Source organism: Corapipo altera, unplaced genomic scaffold, assembly GCF_003945725.1.
Source record: "Corapipo altera isolate COAL_440 unplaced genomic scaffold, ASM394572v1 79, whole genome shotgun sequence".
Lineage (NCBI taxonomy): Eukaryota > Metazoa > Chordata > Aves > Passeriformes > Pipridae > Corapipo > Corapipo altera.
Window position 1 is genome coordinate 605,769 of NW_020884927.1, and position 14,066 is coordinate 619,834.

The 14,066-nt window shown below is 48.1% G+C and overlaps 1 protein-coding gene across 1 annotated transcript in view; it reads left to right on the forward strand.

The window, feature by feature from the left end:
* Positions 1-22: 22 nt before the first annotated feature.
* Positions 23-14,066, forward strand: part of RASAL2 (RAS protein activator like 2) — a 189,552-nt gene continuing 175,508 nt past the window's right edge. The window contains exon 1 of the mRNA XM_027658398.1: positions 23-201. Within this exon, the coding sequence (XP_027514199.1) occupies positions 192-201 (10 nt within the window). The 5' untranslated portion in view covers positions 23-191. The remainder of the gene's footprint in view (positions 202-14,066) is intronic.

The following is a 14,066-nucleotide window of genomic DNA, read 5'->3' on the forward strand; positions in this document are numbered from 1 at the left end:
AGGGGCAAAGGGCAGCCCCTGCTCCTCCGCCCCAGAGCAACCACTCGCTCGGCTCCCGGGGGATTTAATGCTGCTGCTGCATCCTGAGGGTCACCTTCTCCACCCCTTGGGACTCCTCTCACCCAAGATAAGGAGCACACAGCCCTCCAGGTTCAAAACAAGCCAGACATTTCTCCTGTGGAGTTGTTTTAATGCCACGAGGTAAGTCCAGGCAGATAGTGATAGGGCAAAGGGGAACGGTTCTAAACTGAAAGAGCAGAGATTTAGATAAGATGGTAAGAGGAAATTCTTCCCTGTGAGGGTGGTGAGGCCCTGGCACAGGTTGCCCAGAGGAGCTGTGGCTGCCCCATCCCTGGAAGTGTCCAAGGCCAGGTTGGACAGGGCTTGGAGCAACCTGGGCTAGTGAAAGGTGTCCCTGCCCATGGCAGGGGGCTGGAATGAGATGAGCTTTAATGTGTCTTGCACCCCAAACCATTTTATAATTCTATGAAGTACCCTCCCCTGTAAATCCTCACACTTCTTAAATAATAAATAAAACCTTCTGGTTGTTAGTTGCTAACTAGTTGTTAGTTTAATTCAGACCCAGCCACAAGAAAAGTGAAAAACATCCATCCCTCCATATGCTGCCCAGGGCAGAACTTGGCTAGGATGGAGCTGGGTCCACTCCAGCTCTGCCTCAAATAAGTCATTATAGCACTATAATGGCCTTGCTTTATAAGTGACTGGGGATTCCTGCCTGGAGGCCCTCTTCCAAACTCACCCAGGCGCCTTAAAAACTGAAAAAAGGACTAAATTAAGGCAAATGGCACCACAGAAAACTGCAGTAAAAGCTACTTATAAGATCCTTCATCTGCCACCCAACAATTTAGCCATGTGCCACTTCCCCCTCCTTTTCCAACACCTCCAAATTACCTCCACCGTGACACCACAGCACTGATTGATTTGGGATTCACAGGCAGGAGGGTTTGCTTTGCATCACGGTGGCTCTGTCAGAAAACCCCTCTTTTAATGATGTTGAAAGACTACATATATTATAGCTTCAGACCTTGAAATTTCCACCCTACTGGGAGAGCTAAGAAATTTCCCCTGTTGATCCTAAGAAATAAGTGCTTGGTCTCTGCAGAATTCAAGATCTCAAGTTAAAAAAAATATATCTTTAGCACTCAGCCGTACCGAGATCCGACTGGGAGAAACACAAACCAGGGAAGTGCTGCCTTCATGCTACTGAGTTGCTGCAGTAGAATGAAATTAAGCTTCTCCTCTCCATTTCACAGCTGCCCTTCAAAACTTTGGGAGGTTTTGAATGAAGTAAAAGGTCTATTATGGGCAGATCAGGTCTCGGGGCAAAGCTAGAAAGTATCTCTAGAGCCCATGAGAAACCCACTTTTAAAGTATATAAATAGATATGATATTTTACACATATAAATATAAATATCATAATTCCACTTGGTTTCTGGCTAATAATTTTAGGTTCCTAGCCAAGAGGTGACTGCTGGATGTTTCCAACCCATTTTCTAGCAAGAAGACAAATCTATACCAGGAACCTGCAGGGTTCAATCAGCATCACACAATGATGTTGAGAAGGAGGGTCAATTTAAATGAGATGTAAGGAAGAAGGTTTTTTTACAATGAGGGTGGTAAAACACTGGCACAGCTTGCCCAGAGAAGCTGGGGATGCCCCATCCCTGGAAGTGTCCAAGGTTGGCAGGGCTTGGAGCAACCTGGTCTGGTGGAAGATGTCCCTGCTCATTGCAAGGGGTGTTGGACTAGATGACCTTTAGAGATCCCTTCCAACCCAAATGCTCCAACTCTATGATCCTCAGGCTGCTGTTGCCAGCCTAACCTGGGGGGTTTAAATTGCAAGGAAGATTTGGGAGCTTAACTTGCATAAAAGCCACTGCAACTTGTGATGGTTGTGATTGAGATGGGTGGAAACTCTGTTCTGGTCCATGCTAGGGAAAGAGCCAAGAAATGCTATCAGCAGCACCAAGCTTTGAGCAAAAGGAGTTTAAAATGGACAGCAGGGGAGCACTCATTTAAAGGCAGAAGGAGGAAAGTGTGCTGGAAGAGGAGAGTCAGAGGATGGAGCCGGGGAATGAAAAGTGACAGATGAAAAAACAGAGATAAAAGGATCTGATGGGCTAGAAAGAGGGAAAGAAAAGGATCTACATCGCTTTAACTACATCGCTTCTGGCCGAGAAATCACTATTTTAAAGGTTTCACAGCTTTCTTGGAAATCCAAGCCCTGTGCCCCAGGACTGCCACCGAGCTCACAGGAGCAGTGTGACGCAGGCAGCACACACTACAGACAGCATTTGTCACAGAGCTGAAAGGACACCACTATCGCTTCAAAACATCGCGGGTTTTTCTGCTTTAAAGGGTTTCACGAGTGTTGTCACAGTAACGAGATTAGGTGGAAAACATTTTTCTTCGTGCCCTCCAGGTGTCTGTGCAGCTCACTGGGGCCCTGATCACAGACAGACCCAGACTGTCGGGTCAGTTCCCCCCCCACGCACCAAACCCAATCTCATCTAAAACCTTTGTAACCTAAGACTGGAAATCCAGATGGCTGCAGAATCTGAAGCTATTTTGAGGTGATTTATGTTGCTTCTAATTGGTTCTGAGACAAGATTATTTTTTTTAAGCAACATTGATAGGAAGCTTTGTTCATCTCTGAGATTCAGCCCTCTAGAAATGTGAGACACATATAAAAAAACCCACCACACTTTTTTTTTTTTTGTGGAAATGTCTTGAGAATCATGTAGGGCAGAAATGCAAGCAGCAAATGAGTGACATAAACTGTGAAAACTCATCTTGAACATTCTATACAGCAAAAACATCAGCCCTGAATGCACTGCCAGCATTCACAACGTTTGACAGTCTATTACATGTCACACAGACCAAGGAGACCAAACCCACTCAAGAAACCCAGGGCTCCGGTTCCCCAGACAGGCTGAGCACCTGCACCAGCATGGGGAGAGCCCTCATTCTCAATCAGTCTCAACGACAGCTAATTATCTAATTAGTTTGATCACCCCTCCCAGGCTCACAGGGAAGGAGCGGTGGGAGCTCCTGCTCCAGCTGGGGGTGGCATTTGGAGCTTCCCAGGCCAGAGACATCCCACTGCGAGGGAGGGGGTGGCCCCTAAAGCAGCCGAGATGGGGTCTGCTCCCACCTGGAAGCCACTGCATCAGCACCCCCACGTGGATGTGATCCAGCCACCGCGGCATCACTCCACATCCTCCTGCGGTTTGTGGGCTGAAGTTCCCACCGATGGTTTTGCACCTTTCTTCCCCACGTGAGGTGGTTTCCAGCTGGGATGGACTAAGCTGTCCCTCCCCACCTCCCTTCTGCACACACACACACACACACACACACAGCCACCTTCGGCAGCTTCCAGACATGCCTATTAATTTTTGGAGACTTAGGCAAGAATATTAATTGCATTCCAGAGGCATTCAGCATAATAAGAAAAAGCATTTTATACCCTGCGTTGTATCTGGTGTGGAAACAGAGCTGCACAAAGCTGTTATTTGTGAAAATCAAAGCACATCCCCAGTCTGGCTGCAGCAGAATAGTGACCTCCAGCCTCCTGCATGAGCTCCTGTTACAAAGCAAATCCCAGAAAACTTCCTAGCCTTTGCCTTGCTTCGTTCCCACTTCAGCCAAACCTCTTAACTCTTGTCTGTGAATACCAAGTTCTTGCTATTTGCATTCCCTACCCCTAAAGGAAAAGGCTGTGCTGCTCCTGCATCCCATCGCAGCAGGCTCTGCAGCACCTCACCTGGCTGGACCCACCATGGGAAGGGATTGGGAATGCACAAAGGGCCCCTGGAGATTCGAGAGCTAAACCCAACAGCCTTGAGGAGGTCGGAGAGTTTTCAGTATTCAGATCCTCTCGTTTTCCTGTGCAACACCCCTTATGTTTTCCCAGCCATAAAATTGATGTTTATCTCGCTTCTAACTGCCTTACAGAGATCATTACACATTGCAAATTCAACCATTTGCAGACAAAACGAGCACGGAGCAGCCTGGGAACTGTCACACCACCCCAGTTGCCTTGCCACATTGTGATGCCTTACAACCTTTAAGCTGAAAATTAACATATAAAACCAAGGGACCTGGAAATATTTGTCGGGCGAATGCAGAAAACCAAGCAGAGGTAATTCTTCCACCCACCCCACACCACCCCCTGCTCAGCCAGGGAAAATTAATTTTCAAGCGAGACAAATTCTGCAGCTCTTCCTGTGGCATCAAGCAAAAAAAACACAAAAACAAAAACAAAAAAAACCCCAAACAAAATAACCCAAGAGGAGGTTGTTTTTCCTTGTCCAAAATTTCCTTGCTATGTGAAATGTCTCTCTGGATCTGTGCCTGTCAGAAGGGACAGAGGGGACAGAAGGCAAAGAGGGGGATGCAGAAGTCAAAACAAGCCCCAGTGGGTTCAGCTTCTGCACGTCCTGGTGGCTGTGCCGTGAAGGAGCAGGGAAGGGATTCTGAGCTCTGCCCTCCTCATGCTGATGCCCTCGGAGATTTCCACCCCACTCACTCTCAGGTGCCTTTGTTGGTGGCCGCAGTAAAGCCACAAGCGGGACACAGACCCTCTCCCGAGGTCTCCAAGTGCTGGAGCAAGGAAAGCTGATTGTTTGGAAATCTTTAGCCCTGACATATTCCAAGGGTGTCCTTTTGAAAACATTGCCATCTTGTGTCTTTTCAGACACTCAAGCGCTGGTTGCCTTCACATTTGAGCCCATTCAGGAGCTTTATTACACGCAATCAGGGACAATAAAGACCCGTGACAGTTACAGATGGCTTGGCTGTGTCCTGTTCCCACTGCTACCTTGTAAAGTTGGACAGTAACGTTTCCCTCATTTTTTTTCATCTCAGTTTATGAGTCCTCTACCATGAAAAGCCACTTATGCCTTCCATAGTTACACATACCATATCCTTCAAGGCCAGTAAATCACGGTCTCAAGTCATGTCAAATTTTGCGAAATAAAGCTAAATTGCACTTGTCCTCTAAGGCAAGAAGCCGCAAAATTGAGAGAGAATGAGCTCTGTTTAAAGCCAGGTTCCTGGCTGGCAGCCTCCCATGGTGTGCAGAGGCAAGGATCACCAAGAACCTCTACGTGAAAGAGAAAAACCTGATAGCAGGGAGCCCCTCTGTGCCACCCCAAGCTGCCTCCACAGTTTTTCTGTAAGTTAAAATAGCCCAAGGTCACACTATTTCCCTCTATAAACTGAGCTCCAGGGCCCCACGGGCAGAACACAGAGGGCTGGGAGCAGGACAGAGCCAGGTTCCAGCAGCATTTATTCACTGAGGCTTGTTCCCTGGGCTGGATTTGTGGTTGGAAAGAAAACTGGGGAGCTGATGGGATCATAGCTTCTTGTTTTAAGAGGGCTTTTTTGTGCAGACAGAAGTTTGAGCAGTACTAGCACAGCAGGGTTTTGCTCTGCTGAGCCCATCTGGGCTCACTCAAAGTGCTGGGCACTGCACCGAGAACGGGGGAAACTGAGGACAAAAAAAAAAAAGCTTTGACCCCAAACCCACCCTTTACATTTTCCAGGGTCACAGTGACTTGTCTTTTCCCTTCTGCAGCAGAGTTAAACTTTCATGAAAGCTGAATTAAGTTGGAGAAGAGCCAGCTCCAGGGACAGAGAGCAGTGTGATGGAATAAGAGCAAGGAAGACCCAGACAACTGGTGTTCCTGCTAATTCCCCTTCCCTGCATCCCACACTGCCAATTTTTAGGGAGCTTAAATTGTTCCATCCCACCACGTCAGGGCATCCAGCCTGGCACAGGCACTAAGCAGCTCTTTCACCATTTCTCACCAAAAGGCACCGCTACTTCGGAAAAAAATAAAGTTTATTCCATGGTCTAAGCTCAGGAATCTTCTTCCCTTCACAAGGCCACCTCATTCCACACCACACAAGCCCAAAGCACAAGGTACAAGCTCTCCACGTGGAAAAATGCCCCCCTAGAAGCAGGAAGGATCCAAGATACACACACACAAAAAAAGAGGAAAATTATGAGCAGCCATGACAGAGGCAATGAAAAGCAGAAAACAACCCGTGCCAGATCCTTAGCTGATAAAAACCCAACGTGCATAACACAGCTTCGGGCTGGGATACACTCAGCCCTCTCTGAATGTTTAATGGGAGCATATGCATCAGTTAATCAGCAGCACAAGACACAAAGCATTTTGTACCTCCTCGCCAGGAGTTGTGCAATTAAAAGGCTTCTCGTTCAGGCACGGAGAGAAAAGTCAAGGGACTTTGGCTGTGAAACATCCATTATTCAAAAGTGTATCCATTATTCAAAGTTTTTCTTAAAATCCTATTGTCAGCTTGAAAGGCAAAAGAAAATGAGTTTCTGAAAGCTGTGCTCTGTTGATATTCCACTCCAATTTTTGCTGATTGTAAGTACTAAAACTCCAGACATTTTGAGGAGCTAAAGAAATCCTTCACAGCTCCTGAGAAAGGCAACACCCTGTGGGTGTCACAAGTTTCCCCCCCCACACACACACTTAACTGTACCTAGCAGGGGTGTGATACACTCTGGCCAACAACATACTCCTTTTCCCAAATTGCTCAGCTGCCCCAGTGTGAGGCCGACAAACATCTGTTCAGGAGGAGTGCTCAGCAAGCAGGAAAGACACCCATCATGGCACTCCAACTGCTGCTTGACACCCCCAGGCTGAGCTGGAGGAAGCCTGGGTGGGATGCACAAGATTCTCACACCGCCCAGGAGCTTCCCTGTAAGGCGCCAGGACTCGGCTGCAGGAGTTCAAGTGGGAAACACATCCCAAGGGTGCCTCCTGCCATCCAGATGTGTGTGTGCAGAGGGGCATCAGACCCCAGGGAGTCACTGCTTCACCACAGTTCCTGCTGCACAGGGAGAACAGTGGGATAACTAAAGAGCCCTGCTCCAGGAAAGATGGTTCACAGCAACCACCTCAACAGTAAGAAATATTCAGCAAGAGCAACAAATTATGACACGTTACTAACAGCAGAATATAAAAATAAGGATTTACCTCCTCTAGGAGATGGAAAGCATCAGGTCCAGGCATCAGGCATCTCTGTAGGGATGAAGTGGGTCCTAAGTCCAGCTGGCAAGTCAGTCCACAGGTTGGAATCAGGTCCAGGGAAAACATCCAGAGCAGCAGGGTTTAAGGCCAGGCTGGATATACTGAGGTAGAGACTACTGTTTCTGCAACTGAGCTTACAGAAGAAGAAAAACTTCCCCCCCAGGTGGAACTTATATAGAGCCCCAGCCCATGGGTGGGGATGCTCAGCTGAGGCCAGTCAGGGCCACCAAAGCTTATAAAGACACTCAGAGGCCCAGGAAGGGCTTATGAAGAGGTGAAACAGGAAAAGGTGGGCCTGTGCTCTAGGGTTGATTGCTAAAAAGGAAGCTAAAATGAAATAATTGTTATACTTATGTATCGTATTAAACCTAAAAAATATTCCAGAGTAGTAAGACAATAAAGATGTTTTTTCACCTTAAATAGATATGTGTGAAAAAACAACAGGAGCTTTAGAAAAGTTTCTCTGTCCCTGAAGAGGTAATGCTATAATACATAGTAGTCTCTCAAGGCTTCAAGATTCTTTTATTTGAGCAAAGGAAGATGAAAAGAAAGCACAGCAGAGCTAAGTAGCATTCACTGATAAATACCTGTTCTAGTTGTTATAATATATCAGAATATATGCTATTAAGGAGGCTTGAAATCAGCTTATTCAGGCTTTTTGTATGGACTATGTATAAGTGTGTGGAACCTTCTGTGGTGTGACCTGAACACACCAAAGACACAGTTTCTCTAAAGCAAATTGACAGAAAGATGATGATTGGAGACTAATAAATGCAGTAACCTGAGTATAACACATAAAAGCCCTTAAATGCTGCTGGAAGCTCAGTGAGTGCCCCAGAGCCAGGGTCGTGTTCTTCCACCGTCACACTGACTATTTTTCTGCTGTCAAACTACCAGCTTTAGGCGTTGCCAATAACTCGGGGACAGCTTGATGTATAAAATGAAGGCATTATTCAGCAGTCTGTGCTGACAGCTATCTTTAAGCAGCACATTTATCTAAAGTACAGTGATGCTTCAATAGTGGATACCTGTGGAGTGCTTCCAAGGCTCTAAAATGAGCTGGATGTTATCTGCAGGATGGCTGTGGCTTACAGCTTATTTGGACACATTTTTTTTTGCTGCAATGGGCCATTTTCTGCTATTACCAGCGAAATAAGCTTAAAACTCACTTCTTTTCTTCTGTAATGAGAAGCTGCGCGTGATGTGATGAATTTGCAAAGCTTTTAAAGGATGGACGGGAGTTAAATAACTTCCTCGGCGCTGCCGAGCAGGACTGGGAGTCGCTGCTGCACCCGAGGCAGGCTGAGGAGGGGCATTGCAGCAGAGGAAGCTCTGTGGAACCGGAGGCAGCGCTGAAGCAGCTTGTGCAGCCAGAGTTTGTGATGCTGGCACAGCAGGGCACAGCACAGGCAAATTGCGGCGCTGTCAGATGTGAAACGGTTCGGCTGGGGTGACTCCACAGTCCCTTGTAGCTCAAGTTCCTCTCGTTAAGCTTCAAAGAGTCACAGGCGGCTCGTTAGAGGAGGTTCGGGTTCCTTTTGTTTGCGGCGAGTCTCATAAAGGAAACGGTGTCTGCAATCGACCCTCCTGGGACCGACCCTGATGCAGGGTCGGGAGCACACTCCTTCTTTCCAGGCAGAAATGCTTGGGAATGTGGTGGGCTAGGGGGAGGGAAGACAGGAGAGCAGTCTCCCTTCCTTGCTGATCACTGCTGGAGGCAGGATGGGCTGGGGAATTATTTCCCTGTTCAAAACACGCACAGCAAACCTTTATTCTGTCACCTTTCTCGTTTTGGACCTCATGTCAGATCAGACCTTTCTGTCGAGCTGCTCGGATACCTGCCAGAGCTGTAACTTCCTGGAGTTTGGAAGTGTGTTTTGGGCTGGTTTTGGAGTTTGTTTTTAGAAATTTTAGGATTAGGAAGAAAAGGACGGTGGGGACTTGTTCAGGAAGGATAGGTGAGACCTGTGTGGTTGTGGACAGTGGCTGAGCTGCAGAGTCACCTCTGGATGGCTTTTGGTGGCCATTGGTGTGGCAACCTCACAGAAGGTAAGTGAGCAGGAAGGGCAGAATGATGCAAGGGAAAAGTTCAGCATCCAAGTCTGGGCATCCACTACTGCGGTTGAAATAACTCAGGACCAGACCAGCTCCTGGGTATTCCTCTGTTCTACATCCCTGAGTGTGCTGGGTGGTGGCTATATCAATATTTCTGTGGAGCTAAGCCGTTACTTAAGGATTAAAATACCATCAAATAAGTAAAAAAATTATTCAAACACCTTCAGAGGTGCCCGGAGGGGGAAAATGCAAATGAAGGCACATCAGGATCCACTAATCCACTTCTAAAGTATTATCCCAGCACATTATTCTTTAAGAACACAAGCCCTTTGGTAAGGGAATGAGTGGGGGGTTTGTGACATTGCCATTAAGCACTTTGCAATCCTGGCCTTGCAGTACCCAAACAGGAGTTAATGACTCCCTGGCTCCAACCCAATGAGAGGAGATTAAAAAGGGTGAGGGGAAAATGGGATTTCTTGATTCAATATTTTTGTTTCTTAGAGAAGCAGGACTCTGGAGACTTCTGTGCCAGGGGCCTAATTGCACACAAAACCCTGCTTCTACGAAATAAAGGAGCTTTGCTAAAATATTCTGAGGAATCTGCTCCACGCTTACCCCTTCTAGTTTGGAGAGTGCTTCAACATGGGCATGGATATTTTCCTCCTGGCAATACTGGGAAGTGGAGGAGATAGAGGAAAAAAATTGAGAAATCATATTCCTGGTAGGGACTTGAAAGGCAGACAGATTCTTGGGAAGCAGCAGATTATGGGGAATAGAGGGAATTTTTTTTCTCAAAAAATCCATTCCCACACCAACCTCCAAGGAGAGGGAAGAAAGAAGATGGATCTACTAGAGGTCTTGCACCTTGTCTTGAGGCATGATCTGCATGCTGAGGAGGGCTTTTATTTCAGTGTGACTTTCCAGAGCTGCCTTGAAGATGTTTAGATGGGATATTGGGAAGAAATCCTTCCCTATGATGGTGGTGAGGCCCTGGCACAGGTTGCCCAGAGGAGCTGTGGCTGCCCCATCCCTGGAAGTGTCCAAGGCCAGGTTGGATGGGGCTTGGACCAACCTGGTCTGGTGGAAGGTGTCCCTGCCCATGGCAGGGGGTGGAATGAGATGGACTTTAAGGTATTTTCCAACCCAAACCTTTCTGTGACTCTGTGTCCCCAACAATGGCCTCGATGCCATGTCAACTGCTTTGCTGCTTGTGAGCATTTCCACCTCCTCTCTCTCTTCTCCAGCTGCTCATGTTGTGGCTTCTGTTGCTCTTCAGAGCCAGCTCATATTTTGTCATTCCCAGCTGCCACTGTCACCTGAGACCAAAGGTATACCCACCACCCCATGCAGAAGCTGCTCTGCTCAGAGAAGCCCAGAGCAGTTCAGGCTGGAGGTGTGTTTGTCACTTTATTTATAGCAAGTGGGAACTTGAGGCCAGTGGCCAAACACTGTATATATTTAAAATACATGGATGGCACAGCAGACAAACATGCCATTCATTCATTTCTGGAAGGTACAATATATTTCTAAGCCTTAGGAATCCCCCTACCCTCAGGGATGTGCTGTGGGAAGGAGGGCAATCCCCTCCTCTCTGCCCCAGCACAGAGCTTTGATGTAGTGAAGGGAAACCTTCTGCTAAGTAGGGACTTGTGTTTGATGCTGACTTTACAAGCAGGAGTACATTAACTCCAGGCTGTATTGAAAATGTCACTCCTGTACTGTTCAGGCAGCCCCCTCTATGGAGCAGGGGGAGGAGGGTGGCATGGATCAAGGTGTAGACATGATTCCTGCAGCCTGTCCCCTCCTCTGCTGCTGTCTCTGCATGGATATCAGGGCACAGCTTTATCTCTATGGCTTTGTCTGGGGCCACTTCTGTATTTCAGAGGAGCAGAGAACTTGGCAATTCAGCTGGCAGCTGCTACGGAAAATTCCACAAGTTGGACACCCCCGCTACAGCTCCCTGGGACAAGGCAGAGTGGCACAGACCCTGCCCCTCACAGCCAGAGCTGCTGTCCTGGAGCCCATCAGGAGAGGCACACATGGACACTGAGCTCCTCTTGGGTGAGACAGCTTTGTGATGGTGCCTGCCCAGGATGCTTCCCAGGGAGGGGAACGGGGAATTCACTCCCCACTGCGTGTGGCCCGTGGGCTCTCAGCTCTGAACAGGTTCACCAGGAATGTCAAAATTCTTTGTAGAAACTTTGTGTTGAAGAGTTTTGAAGCTCATGCTGTATCTGTGTGGGTTTAGCTTATAAGAGTTGCCTTTCCTGCAGCCCCTTAGAACTTCCTGCTGATGAAATTCAGCAGGTCAGGGCTGCTGTTCACTGAATCTCTCCCTGGCTATATCCCACCTGGGCACTGTGCAGTCCTCACCTCCATGGGACCGGCATGCTTTCCCCTGCTTAGAGGGAGGGAAAATCAAGGTGCAAACCTGAAATGATCCCCCCAGCTTATACAGATGGTGCAAACCTGAAATGATCCCCCCAGCTTATACAGATGGTGCAAACCTGAAATGATCCCCGCAGCTTATACAGGTGTGTGCAGAAGAGACAAGATGCCAGGTTTTTTTGACAGCTGAATGCACAGGTTTGGGATTACACTCCACGTGCTGCCCTTTGAACAGCTGCTGCTGCCACTTACCCTGGTTGAATCCATGTCCTGTGGTCAAGAACCAGCAAGATTGTGACATAGGTGTTTGATGTCCTTGTAAAACACCTTCAGGGATCTGCCACAGCATCTGCTTGAAGACCTGGGACACAAGTAAACTCTGTTGAGCTGGTATGTGGAAGTTTGGTTTAATAGTTTTTACATCTTGTAACAGCCCACTGTTTGAATGTCCCCTTTCCCCCCAGGCATCCCACTCTGGCAGTGGTGCCAGGGCAAGAGAAAAAAGTCATCTGAGTGTGCAAGGCAGCGGTTCAGGCAGAACAAAAACCTTGAACAAAGGGACAAAAGTCTTTGCAATTTTGGAAAACAAAGGCTCTGTAGATCCTCACCTTCTGATCAAGGACACACTCAGCTGCCACAGCTTTAGTGCCAGTCACACCACTTACTCTGTGTCCCTGCCAGAAAACCCACGTTGGATGGGTGTCAGGAGAGAAATCACATAGCCCTGCTGTTCTCTCTGAATTAAACATTTCATTTCCCTGTGTTTTCCGGAAGAACTGTGAACAGCTCATGCTATGTCTAGTAACAGTCCACTTAGCAATCGCATTAACTGCACGCATTTATCCCCTTCATCTTTTGAATGTGACTCCTCCATCAGCAGAGCTCGGCAACCCTCACCCACATCCACCACCACCGCGATGCCGAGGCTTGGTGGGGGCAACCTCCGTGGCACGAACCTCGCTCTCCACCCACAGTGCCCGATGAGGGACCTCGAGCCCATTCCCAAACTCTCGCATTCCTGCATTTTCTTACCTCCTTCACCTTGCAGGAGGGGCCGAAGGCCGGGGAAGTTGAGAGCGGCAAAGCACCGGCTGGGCAGGAGATGGCAGCAACAGCCCAGCAACCAGGCTTTGCCTCACCGGGACGGGGTTTCCTTTCGTCGGGAATACCGGGGCGTTTTTGCAGAGGAAAGGAGTCGTTTTCACACCTTTGGACTTCGGAATTGTGATCAAGGCACAAGAGACACCGCTCCCGGACTGGAAAATCAAAGGAGGTGACTCAGCGTGAAGGACTCGGTGCGAGGAGGAGCACATAAGCATCGCCCGTGCAGCGAAAGATGTTTGTTCTTGCAGTCTGTGTTGGTCATTACCGGAGACATCTGCGGATTGTAGCTCCTGGGTGCAGGTACATGAGGCCCGGCAGATTTTAAGCATGGTTTTCCTGACACATGGGATGTTGTCCCGTGGGAGTTGGTGGAAAAGGAGCAGCACACATTGAGGAGCGTTGTGGTGCTGGGACAGTTTTGTGCTATGCTTCAGTTTGGGATGTTTGCTCTTTTAGTCTTTGATCATTACAGGAGATTTGTGTGGATTTGAGCTCCTGAGTGAGGTGTGTGAGGCCCTGTGGATTTTAAGCTGGACATCCCCTTTCCCCAGTGCAAATAATTTGGAAAAATAAAAAACACACTTTCAGAGCTCTGCTCTTTCAAGGACATGGGAGATAGGTCCTGAACACGCCACAGTGGTGGGGGTGCATGCTGGGATGTGCTGGCAGATACTGGAAGTGACATGTGGGATGGGAGTGAGGTCTGAACATCATGCTACCTTGCATCCTGGTTTTAATCTTCCTCTTTCCTTATGTCTTCTACACCTTTTGCAACCTGCACATAACCTTTGTTTGCACGTCCTGTTCTTAGGCCACTTCGCTGGGATGGGATTTACAACATCTTCCAGCTCTGCTGCTGCTTTTCCACCTGGATGTTTTGGACAAGTCACTTGTGTAGGTTCAGTGTCCACACTTGTAAAAAGGAGGCAAAGACCCTCTTCTCTGTAAAGATCCTGGAGAGGTGAGGAGAGGTAACTTTTTCTTGCTAATGCATCATTTAGGGGGCTGATTTGAAAGCAGGACTTATGCTGTTGTAAGGTGTTGCTCAAATACTACAAAAAGAGGTAGCCCCTCATGTTGGAGAGAGTTTCAGGGCAAATGGACGAGGCAGAGGCTTCAGAGAGGGGGCTGCAGGCACTGTCAAATACCCTCAGTAGGGCTTTCACTGGTGTGTGGAGCTGGTGGCCACTGCCCTGGCAGCAATGTTTGCAGAGGGATAAGAACAGCGGGAGAGATCCAAAGAAAAGAGGGTGCTGGAGAGGGAGATGATTTGAGCTGAAATAGGGAAACAGAGGAACAGCAAATCCTGGAGATAAGACCAGGCAGGGCAGGTACAGGATCCCTTGAGAAACATGATTGATTTACTTCCCCAGTGTAAGGGCATTAGATTGTTCTCAGGGATCCATCAAATGCCACAATTCTTTGCAGTGA